General features: G+C 36.9%; 1 protein-coding gene across 2 annotated transcripts in view; it reads left to right on the top strand.

Annotated features, from left to right (window-relative positions):
* The first annotated feature begins 499 nt into the window (after window positions 1-499).
* LOC106883019 (platelet-activating factor acetylhydrolase) overlaps window positions 500-12,652 on the top strand; it is a 50,354-nt gene continuing 38,201 nt past the window's right edge. The window contains exons 1-3 of one of the 2 annotated variants that reach the window (XM_052967294.1): window positions 500-1,045; window positions 5,561-5,960; window positions 8,268-8,391. In XM_052967294.1, coding sequence (XP_052823254.1) covers window positions 5,772-5,960; window positions 8,268-8,391 — 313 coding nt within the window. In that variant the 5' untranslated portion in view covers window positions 500-1,045; window positions 5,561-5,771. The remainder of the gene's footprint in view (window positions 1,046-5,560; window positions 5,961-8,267; window positions 8,392-12,652) is intronic. The other variant, XM_052967293.1, reaches the window with a different exon arrangement.

The raw sequence follows: 12,652 nt of genomic DNA, 5'->3' as shown, positions 1-12,652 counted from the left end.
TTGGGGGGGTTCTGTGCATATTGTAATTGAGGTGTTTAGGTGGAGGGCAGTTGTCCATATTTTTGGTACGGGTAGCTGATTTATACATCTTAGATTTAGCCCTAGTGTTATAAGTGTGATTGTGGGATATTCTTTTATTTATTTCAGTCATTTGACTGCAGCCATGCTAGAGCACTGCCTTTAGTCAAAGAAATCGACTCAAGGACTTATTTTTTGCAAGCCTAGTACTTATTCCGTCTCTTTTGCCGAACCGCTTAGTTACGGGGACGTAAACACACCAACATCGGTTGTCAATCGATGGTGGTGGGGGCAAACAGACTCACAAACATATACATACATACATACGACGGGCTTCTTTCAGTTTCCGTCTACCAAATTCACTCATAAGGCTTTGGTTGGCCTGAGGCTATAGTAGAAGACACTTGCCCAAGGTACCACGCAGTGGGACTGAACCCAGAGCCGTGTGGTTAGTAAGCAAGCTACTTACCACACAATCACCGTATCGTACATCCTATACACGCTCACACATATTCAAGCCACCGAGGGATCCTTTGTGCACTTGCTTGATCTGCTAGAAATAGCAGCCAAATCTCTCGTCTGAGGGCACGCTGTGGCCAGTACTTATGTTTCAAAATAAAAATAGAATGGTGACGTCTTTGATCAAAGGTTTGTAGTATCGAAAGTGACTTCGAACAAGGCAACACCCACATACATACACAGATATAATCTAGATAAGTAGCTCAATGTTATGTGTCCGACAGAGGAAACTTCCCCTTGGTTTATGCTATTTACACGATTGCTTTAAAACAAACAAGACAATTTTCTATAATATCAATGTAATAAATGTCAGATCTTCAGCAAACGACCGCTCACCATCATTACTACGACGACTACTGCTGCTGCTGCTGCCACAGTCTAACAACTGACATCCGCAATCACTCGCCTCAGTGAGAAAAAATAGGAAGTCATGCTATCAACAACATCGTATTGCAGTAGCTATGTATTTATAAAGGAATGCATTACTTCGGTTGATTCATGACTTAATGTAAGAACATTTATATTTTATTTCTGTTATTTAATTTTAATACTGCAATCGTATTATTCTTTTATCCTCTGTGTGAGGGAAAATACAAAAATTTTGGCACCTTCGACTGTTTCACTGTCTTTAGCTGTGTCCACTAGCATTGGTGCTACCAGGGAATGTCCGATGTATTTTGGCCCAGATTGCAGCACCCTGTTTTCTTTTGTTATCTCTGCAACCACTACATCATGTTGGGTACCATTATAACTACTTCAACCATGCAATAACTATATTGTTTTACTATTTGTCCTTCGTATTCCGCTTACCCCTTTCTTTCTCATGCGTCTGCCCTATCCATGATGAAGCGTTTTCTGGTTCCTTCTACAGCTCACTAATTACTGCCCTACCATTCTTCTAAGTCTAATTCCAGCCAGGTAGGACATTGTGGATCTCGTCACAATCTTACGATATTCCGCCGGGTTACTCTATCTAATGTGTCCTTGCTTTTTTTAAAAGATAAAATGCTATTTCAGGAAGATCTTATTGCTATTTCTAGCAGGCGAAGAGTGGTTTTCTCATTGTCTTTTCAAAAATGTTAGAAAAAACTGTTGAGAGGATATTTACATTTTAACAAAATCAGAAAATGAAATGAACGGTCTTAATGCAGTAGAAACATTTCATTTGTTTGAATACACAATGTACCAGAAACGGTAAACTCTCATTCAAATCTAATGAAAAAGTCTCAGATGAGGAAAATTATAGTGTTAATATAGCACGATCATTTTATTTGATCGAAACGATACCTGTAATACAAATAGAATTCAGTGAGATAAATTTCATAAATTAAAATGTTTTTCCTGTAGATAAGAAATATTAATTCTTTCGGATTTTTCAGTTTTACTGTTTAAGGATTCGTCCCTCATCCGTTTTAATGTTGTTCCTCAACACATATTTATGGATCTTCTATGACATCAAGTAGTAAACTATCTCTCTCCACCCCGCTCTCTCTCTCTTTCTCATTTTAATTTTTGTCTTTCACCTCTCAGCTCGTGTTGTTTAACTGTTCCAGGTCAGTCCTTTCTGCTGGCCTAAGGCATTCCAACCATGACTACAACATTTTTTGTTTCTAACATAGTGCACCTATGACTACATTATCCGATATGCCTTCTTCCATTTACATTAGGACGCTTCGTAGTAATGTTGAAGTGACTCAATATATGACCGGTACTTTATTTAACGACTACTAATGATGAAAGTCACGGTTAAAATTCTGACGTTTGAGGGTTTAGCAGTTATTTCCTGCAGATCTAGCGACCTCGTAAATGTTGACTTGTATATAGGGTGCTGTTCCTTTCCCCACGTCAGCCTTGACTTATCAGATCTGTGACGTAAGAAAATTCAGTTATAGCCGTCCTATATTTTATTTCAGTGAATATAGGATAACGTTATCTGATGTGCCCTTTCTTTTGTACCTTTTCTTTTGAGTGTCATTAGTGGAAAATTTGGTTACTATTTCCAGCAGATAGAGTGGATTCTTATTTCTTATTTCTTTACTGCCTACAAGGAGCTACACACAGAGGGGACAAACAAGGACAGACAAATGGATTAAGTCGATTATATCGACCCCAGTGCGTAACTGGTACTTATTTAATCGACCCCCGAAAGGACGAAAGTCGACCTCGGCGGAATTTGAAGTCAGAACGTAGCGGCAGACGAAATACCGCTAAGCATTTTGCCCGGCGTGCTAACGTTTCTGCCAGCTCACCACCTTGATAGATAGAGTGGATTCTGTTGTACAGTGATATGCCACCTTTTTCAATCAATACCATAATAAATAAGATACTAAAACAGTTATTCAGGGCGTCCTATGAGACGACCTAGATTAGAGATAAAACAGTTATGGAACATCATCAGCTTTTTAAGTTTTACTGTATTAAAAAAGAGATGTTTGCACACATTGCACTTTGCCACAAAGAATATATATGCAGTGGTGCTTTAAGAATACCAAAGTTTTTTAAATATCTTTGCTATTTCCGACTTTCCTGAAAAACTCATGACACACTTGTAGATAGTTTATTATACGGTAGTTGCGAATGTCTATCCCAGAGGTTCCATTGTCACTTCATATGATGATGATAGTGTTCAATAGTCAGTGCTGGACTAAATGTATTTGATTTCTGGGTTGAAATCCTGCCTAGTTTAATCAAGTAAAATACCAGTTAAATATTGAAGATGATTTCATTACATGCAGTCTCCATTCTAAAATGCATAGCATTGTCCCTGTTGTAGGAATCTTTTTTTTTTTTGACAACAATCTGAAGGATACAGTTACCATCCATAGAACAATCAGAGACATAAAAAAATGAATTCCAGCTGGCTGGTAGATCAATGCAGAAACCAAGGCTGGTAGGGACATTGCAAGCCAATTAGAGTAGACTGCTGGGGTTTTGTGGGGTGTTCACTCTTCAAAGTTCTGATTGGGCTTCGAGTTACTGGTGCGATAAAGAGAGGAGTCATATATTACATCACTAAAGCTTCAGGAAGGACCACTAAGTGGGTCTGAATGAAGAAGGCAGACCAGTTGTTTGCTGAGATGCAAGCTGAGACTTGATCAGCACAGGCTGGGTCAACTGACCAAGGGGTCTGCTGTTGAAATGCCCAAAACCCCCTATGATCCTAAAAACATCACTGGTGATGCATCCCAGAACACCTGTGAGATGTATCTCAGAACTAAACTACTAGCTATTTATATTGGTTGATTATGAAGTATAACCCATACCAAAGTAACTGTGTTATCAGAAAGTTAAACAGTTGTAGTAGACACAAGTGTTTAATATACATACACACGTACATATGTATACATACATTTGGGGCAACAAACAGTTATATACAATGTTTCAGTTATATGTAATACTAGCAGAGGCACCCGATGTTGCCCAGGAATGAAATTTTTTCCCTATATATTGGAAGGAAAAAACAAAATATGTATAGAAATTTGTTATTCTAAATTCAATTTATTCTTCAATTGAGATACAATTTATTCTTTAATTGAGATACAATTTATTCTTAATTCATAATACAAAATAATAATAATAATAATAATAATAATAAACGAAAATACAAAATTTACCACTTTTATGAAAGGAGATAAATTCTACCACATATGTTGAAGGAAATTACGTAAGAGCTTCTCAGTAAACAACATTCTTTGTTTCCTGGTTTGGAGCATAGACAAATAAGTCTTGTAAACTACCTACCTTGGAGCAACCAATATAAAGTTGACCATGAGAAAAGCAAGCCAGTAGATTTCAAAGACTGACCTTGAGCTTTATTAATAGACAATGCAAAGCAAAGTCACACTGGGAATTGTGTTTGTTTGAACTGAAAGGGCATGTCTGTTGGTTTGATTGGAATTCTTGGAATGAAAGCCTCTTCCCCAGAGGCACATCCAGTGATGATGGTAGTTTCTGTCACATTAGGTGATAATTCATCAAGGACTGAATCAACTGATTTGTACTTCTTAATGACTTGGAATCTTATTCATTAATTCATGGTTAATCCTTGCTAGTGTTTCATTTTTTGGAGCAAGAATTGCCCTTTCACACAACCATTTATGTGAATTATATTTAATACTTAAGTCTGGAAATACCCTGTTCTTCAGTTCAGCTGGGGAATTCACCATAATAGTAATATAAGCCAAACTGATATTGCCATTCCCATCAAATGGTACTTTCCCATTTCCTAATTGGAGGAGCCAAGTTGAAAACTGTTTTGCACATTGGTCCCCATGTAATAAAGTTTGCACGTTAGTATTGAAGGAGAATTTCTGTACTTTATTCCATAGGTGTGAAGACTTAATGCATACTTTTATTTCATCAGACCTTGTTTGTCTTAGAATGACTTATGAGTTACTGTATGAGTTAATGTCAAGCCCTGATATTTATGACCTTGTTTGAATGTTAAATATCTTTATGGTCTATCATTGACATGTTTGTGGCCATAGAACATGGCATACTAAATGCAACCCTCTTTCATTTCTCACTTGATAAGACATCACTTCACCTACACTTTACTATTGACACCTTAGGAAAGGCATGAACAACACAGCCTCTAATTTTTCTAATTTTCTCTTTTTGATTACTTTGAACCAAGTTAAAGAAGAAAACAGTATCGACATGTTATTGTTTTTTTTAATAGCATAGTGGGAGAAGGAAAGGGCAACATCTCTGATTCCTTCGTCTTGTGCTGTGTGACTGGTGGAGGTAAGGAAAAAGTTGTCCGTAAACTAGAGACCTGGCCTGAATGTCTCCAGTAAAGGCTTCTCAGGATCTGATGATGGATTGGGTTTACTACCAAAGAATACAAACAGTTCCTTTACAATCTACCAAATTTCACTCATAAGGCTTTAGTCATTTCAAAGCAAGCAGTAATACAAAGTGTCATACCTGAAAGTAATATAATTGCAAGAACTTCTTACCACACAGCCATTACTCCACCCATAATTCTTGCATAACTAAACTGTCCTCTCCTCTTTTACAGCACCACCTTTATTGAAGACGTCAACAGTTACAGATCTCACCTGAACGATTTTCCACGGGAAGCAAAACAATTTGGTGGGCTACATCCTTTCTTGCTCTAGTGTACTAATTAACTCTTCTTGACATACACATATACAGAGAGGTGGGGGGGAGATTCTCACACATAGATACATACAAACACATATAAAAGAAGAAGAAGAAGAGATTGAGAAATGAAACAGCTACCCCAGGGTCATGGCAAGTATGAAGTGGGAGCCATGGATATCATGACTGAGAGGAGTGAAGAAAAACCTGATGGATGTTTTCTTAGAATATATTACCCCACCATGTTGAATTCAGAGGCCGCAAAAGGCCTGAGTTCATCATCCAGCATGAAGTCAAACATCAGTGAATGTAACTATGTAAGTATTTTAATGTTGTTAGTGTGGTTATGTGTATTTGTATGTATTTACAAAACAAGACTTGAAATTGGGGAAAAAACTGTGATGAGTGTCAGTTTGTCCACCAGTTTTCATCTACATATTAAATTCTGACATAATAATAATTTACACACTCTGAAAGGTATTTGTAGAAAATTTTATGAAAAAAATACCCAGCAATTCCTTGTAATGATTTGAACCAATTACAACAAGAGGTATTTTTCTGTGGTATATGTATAAACATGTCAACACTTCTATTTGGAGCTATTTATCACCACCATCAAGGCACACAACTATTTGACTTCCTCAGAATTACATTCAGGAAAACAGCTACTTATGTTTTCATTGCTGGTGACTTCAATTACCCTGAGATTGATTGGGAAACCTTTTGTTGGCTGCAAAATGCAAATGATTTCCTTGTTTTAGTGCTGGATTTTGAGCAAGTAGTCACCTACCCAACAAGAGGTAACAATACTTTGGCTCTACTTTTACCCACCACCCATGAAACAATCATCAGTGTAATTACCTAGGAACCTTTTGACAACTCTGATCATGCTGTCATCATTGCCAATTTATTCCTTATGGACAGAAACAAAAACCTTCACCATCTCCAAAGTATTTGCTTTGACTGGAACTCTTAATGCTGAGTTACAACACCTAAACTGTTTTGACTTCTACGATGCCAGAGATGTCAATTCTGTACTTCAGAACATCCTCAATTCAATCTGGGGTGCATGAGAATCATCAGTACCATGTAAATGCTTTGAAAATCTCAACATTGCAGTTTGGAGACAGCAGCAGTCTGACTTGTCAAGAAAGAATGTTGTGAATACATACTACATAAAACAGAAGAGAATAAAAGGTGCAATAGATTATCTAACCATTTCAAGCAGATGACAAAAAAGATAGTGCTTGAATTTGGACAATATAGCAACCAACCCTGATAGCAAAGTGTTCTGGAAATATATACATTTGAAGCAGAGACTGCATTCTCTATATAATCCCTACACAGGTAGGATTACTGCTGATCTCAAAGGATGTACAGAACATATTGCTGAATGCTATGCTGACATTTTTACTGTTGAAAATCCAAATGTACTATCTTCACCACCTCTGACATCAAATTCTATGACATCTGTGAAATTTACATTTGCAATACCACCTCAAAAATAAACACAACTAAGCCTCTCTTGATTGTGATGGCGTTACTTATCTATTCTCAAATACAGTGGGTTCTTTCTTTTATGCCAGCTTTCAGTCTTCCAATTCTTCCTTAATAGCTGTGTCATCTCAGAGCAGTAGAAAATTGTCAGCATCATTCCCCTGTTCAAAAAGGGTGATCACAGATCACTTGTCAACTCTTGTCCAGTCAGTCTTACTAGCTGCATTGCCAAACTGGTGGAGTCCAGTATCAGAGAAACACTCTGAAATGTTTGGAACAGTCACAGCCTTATTTCACCCTCACAATTCGGATTTATCCCTAACTCCAGGTGCTCTGGCCAACTCAACAAGTTTCTTGAAGACACCACCTGAATTACTGATTGCAGCTCATGGTGGATGTTATTTATCTTGACTTTGCTACAACTTACAAGTCTGTGCCACACAAACAACTTCTGGCAAAACTTTCTGCAATGAATGTGAAAGATGATCTTTATAACTGGTTGAAATCCTTCATCTTTGGTTGAAAAGGGATAGTAACAGTTCTAGGACAGCATCCTTCTCCTTGAGATGACATCTGGTATACACAAGGATCCTTTCTTGGATCTCTGTTGTTTGTTGCATATGTTAATAACATAGATGCCAACTTGAATAATGTTACAGTATTGAAATATACAACTGACATCAAGCAGTACCTTGAAATAAAAAGAATAGATCTTAGACGGGGACACAAAGCAACAATGGATTACTATTTTGGGAGGAAAACCCAGCTATAACACACTCCCTCAACAACACCAATCATAAGAAGTCTGTTAGTGAATGTGACTTGGGGAACACCTTCAAGTAACATCTCTCCAACCATAGATCCTTGTTTAGGATCTCAAAGACAATATGATACATCCTTGGCCAGCCACGTACGGCACTTGAAGGATGAAGGGTCTCCACACGTAATCTCCACACTGAGTGAAATGAAATATATATATATATATATATAGATATACATATATGGGGTGGGGACGGTTGTATATTAATGTGTTTCTACATGTATAAATGTATGTATATATAGTTTCTTCCTTCCAGAAGTCTATAATAAATAATTCCTTACTTTCCATTCTCATTGATATTCTACAGTACTCTCCTGAGAAGCAGAATAATATAAGTTGGTTACCAAAATCACAATACCGAGATGGATATATACGCTTCATTGGCAAAGAAAACTCAACTTTATACAACTGTCTCTTCAATTGGTTTGGTGGTGAGATACTATTTATTAATGACTTCAAATTATGTTTGAGGTTGTTTATTTTGTCTTGTTTTTTTTTTGTAATGATGTTCAAATCCTATTGTAGCCCTTTTATTACTGACTTAACATACATGCATCAAACAAGTGTGTTTACTAAGTGCATACCTAGAAAAAGAGTTGTCTCAACATTCAGCTGTTTGGTCAAGAATCTACTCTCATGACCGTTTTTAATTATTATTTTTACTTTCACAATTATTTTATTCTGATTTCCTTTATTTCTATATGAGATTTAAATAATCTATATACTCGAATCAAGTGGTCCTGGTTCATTTTGGACATAACTCTTGCTTTTTCTGATAGGTTAACCTTTCCTCATCATATAAGATTTATATTTAATGTCTTCGTGGACATTCTTTTTGACTGTTCCTTCTGACACAAGGATATCTTTTGCAATTGACCTCATTAATTTTTCTAGGATTGTAATCAATGGTCTGTTGAATTTCCTGGATGTTCTGATGATTTCAGAGTGTTTAGAATGCTTTTTATGCTTTGATACTGGTGATACGTTTCCATCTTTAGTCTCTACCTCCTTTCAAACTGAGATGAAAGATTTGGCAAATTTTCAAAATTGAGATCTTTCTAAATCGTTATGCTCAGCCATTATAAACACAAGAACAGCATGCCTCTTCATTTCTTGACTAAGCTGATTATTATTATTTTCTGAAACAAGAATTATACAGAGTTAGCAAAAAATGCAGCAATGACCCCAAAAAAGCTTTGTCCTCCACCCATCCAAGCGTGTTCATTGCCAGAGCAGCTGTCTGGCTTCCATACTAGTGGCCCGTAAATAGCAGCATTTGAGCATAATCGTTTCCAGCGTTGCCTTCTAGCACTTGTGCTGGTGGCACATTAGAAAATCATTCGAGCGAGGTCGTTGACAGTGCTGCTGGACTGGCTCCCCGTGTAGGTGGCACGTAAAAAACACCTTTTTGAGCGTGGCTGTTGCCAGTACCGTGTGACTGGCCCTCGTGCTGGTGGCACGTAAAAGCACCCACTACACTCTCGGAGTGGTTGCATTAGGAAGGGCATCCAGCTGTAGAAACTCTGCCAGATCAGATTGGAGCCTGGTGCAGCCTTCTGGCTTGCCAGTCCTCAGTCAAATCGTCCAAGGGAGGATTACTGTAGTAGTTCGTATTTTTCTATTTATATAATTATACACAAACATATAAACATGCGATATGTTTTCTATCGAGGGCTTGAGATAAAGGTCCACAATAAGTGGGTTAGACTTTATATTAATACCTGTGATATTAGTCGGTACTAAAAGTAATAAATTTCCGGGTATTAATCAAGATGCTTTATTATTTTCCTTTACTTTTTGTTTATCAAGTTGCTGAAATCCTGTGGGAAGTGGGTTGGGGGTTATGGTCAGTCCCGTAATCTAATTGGTCATCTATTATTTTGAAAGGCCATGACTATGTTATGGTTGGTTAATGGATAACATAAACAACAAACTAGGTAAAATATATATAAATGTATAAAAATATAAAAATAAATAATTCATGGTTAACTATTAGTAGGTAGGATACTAAAAATCAATAAAGAAATTAACATAGGGACTTGACTCTATTATATTATATTAAGTTATGTTAAATTACGCAATATGTAAGTAAAATGTGGATGAATATACACACACACATACACATATATATATATTAAATTTCTGAATGAGGTATAAACAGTAGCTGCATGACAACGTGAAGTATATTTGCCACTTAAATGCGGCTAACCACCAAGGGTGAATGCTCCTGTAGCTTGTAGCCCCAGGAGAACACCTTCTCCAGCTGGCTATTGACATATTTTCTGTGCCCTATCAGTATTTGCAAAGGGAAGTCATCCTTCCCATTGTTGACCTGACGTGATACGCATGGACCCAAGTTTCTCGACGATGGGAAGGAGGACTTCCCTTTGCAAATACTGATAGGGCACAGAAAGTATGTCAACAGCCAGCTGGAGGTGTTCTCCTGGGCCTACAAGCTACAATAGCATTCACCCTTAGTGGTTAGCCGCATTTAAGTGGCAAATATACTTCATGTGTGTATATATATATATATATATATATATATATATATGTTATATTTAAGAGGTGTGTGTGTGTGTGGGGTTATTAAGTTATAAATAGAAATAAGGAAGGTAACTCTGGGTTATTAAGATCTATAATTAGAATAACATACTCAAAAATTTAGGTCCATTATTCAATCAATCAATCAGTTGGTTAATTGATTAATTAATTAATTTATTGGTTCTGTAATAACCCTGAGTTACCTCCTTTCATTCTATTTATAACTTAACCCCCCACACACACCTCTTAAATATAACATTAAAAGTAATTAATTGAGTAAATAGAGGGATAAATATTTTAAAGGACTGAATGACTGATTCGTTCATTAATTAAGTGACTCAACACTATTACATAGAGTTTTGCATTTGAGGCATTTTGTCAGATAAAATAGATTTTAAACAATTTTAGCGATAAATAACAATTTAGTAATATGTAGGTATATATAAAAGAGGATATATAAGGATATATATTCAGTTGGTTCATAAATTTAGTAACTAAATACTGTTGCATGGAGCATTGCAATTAATGTATTTGTAGTGGTTAGATGTGTATCATGGTAAACAGATGCAAAAGGAATGTGTATGCCTTTGAAGTAAACAAATGAGTGAATCGATTCATAATTAAAAATAATTTTTTCACTGGACTTAATCTGTGGTTGGTACACATAATTCTTCACTACATGCAAAATGTTGACAACTGCTACGAGTTGCTAGAAATAGAAACAGGGTACATGATATGATATGTCAGGAATTAATATGTTTGTGTGTGTATGTAGTTCATCTGAGACAGTAGTCTACCGTGGAACTTTGAACATTGCTCTGAGAAAAAGCTGTCATGTCATAGAGCTTCCTCGCTTGCCTGCTAGGCCCTTCTCTCATTGTCTATCTGTTGACCACCGTATTTATAAGTGGCAGCTAGAAGGACAGACATACTGCAGCAGAGTTTGCACCTAAATAGGTCAGCTCCTGTCCATTTGAACTTCGCCTGACATGGCTGAGGTCGTAGGTCAAAGGGAGATGATCAATCACTTATTGACAGGACAAAGAAAACCTGTTTTTGCGCCTGTTGATCATGGTGGTTTGGACGACCGAGAATTCTTAGATTCGGTTTCAAATCTAGGCTTGGAGAAGGAAGTGTTAATTTTTACACGACCCACTTTCTAGTGAGAAAGTCACAGAGATCGAACGATATTGGAAGTGTTATTTTTTGTGTATGCAGAAAAAATTTTATAAAGTGTAACAGACAAATGAATATATGTCAAAAACATGGGATATAAAAATATGAAGCAAAGATTCACTGTTGGTGTGTGCTATATGGTGGGCAATACATATATGTGCCCATGCAGAAAGATGCTGGCGTGTTAAAAGAGATGTGCATCTATTGATTACTTGACCCACTAGAGGTCTAAATAGAGGCAGGTTGTATTTCAGTGGTGCAAAAGATCAAATGGTAGCATAAGTGACTGTTGCAAGCGTGTGTAAGCATACAGGTAGCAAAATATTTTTACAAGAAGGCAAAACAGTTTAAAAAGAAAGCAAAGCATATGTACAGACAAAAAATGAAAGAAATGTTCATCGGAAAAGTTTGCTTGTGAAATGTTCATTAAATGTTTATACAGAAAGTTTTTCGCTGATGTGGAACAATGTTTTTTTCTTCTTTTTTTTTTATGTATACAAAATGTTCATTGATTTCTTTGGGTTTGTATGTAGGTGATGCAGTCATGTGAGTTATGTGTTGATGTATGCATTTCATTTCAGATGGGTAGGTTAAGAATTAGAACTTAACCAAAAAACTTGCACGAACCTCGGGCCATCGAACAGTTCTTCCCGATTTAGTGTGCCGGGGTTGTGCAGAATCTGTGGTGTCTGCTGCAGTTGGTGAGTCCATTCTAGGAACGGAGGGAACTGAACGTGAGTTGTCCTCGATGAAGGCTTTTTTCAAATGATCAATTGATATCGTATTTCGTTTACCTCCAATATCGAGAACAAAATACTTGGGTTCCCTTTTGATAACTTTGTAGGGGCCGAAATATGGTGGCCGAAGTTGGGATGGTATCCCATCATTCATCACGAAAACATGAGTCCAAGTGTTGATGTCTTTTGGGACATGTGAAACGACGTTCTGTTGTCTGGGGGCTGCAGGTGACAAATG

Source organism: Octopus bimaculoides, chromosome 4 (assembly GCF_001194135.2).
Source record: "Octopus bimaculoides isolate UCB-OBI-ISO-001 chromosome 4, ASM119413v2, whole genome shotgun sequence".
Lineage (NCBI taxonomy): Eukaryota > Metazoa > Mollusca > Cephalopoda > Octopoda > Octopodidae > Octopus > Octopus bimaculoides.
This window is presented reverse-complemented; position numbering and strand designations above follow the sequence as displayed.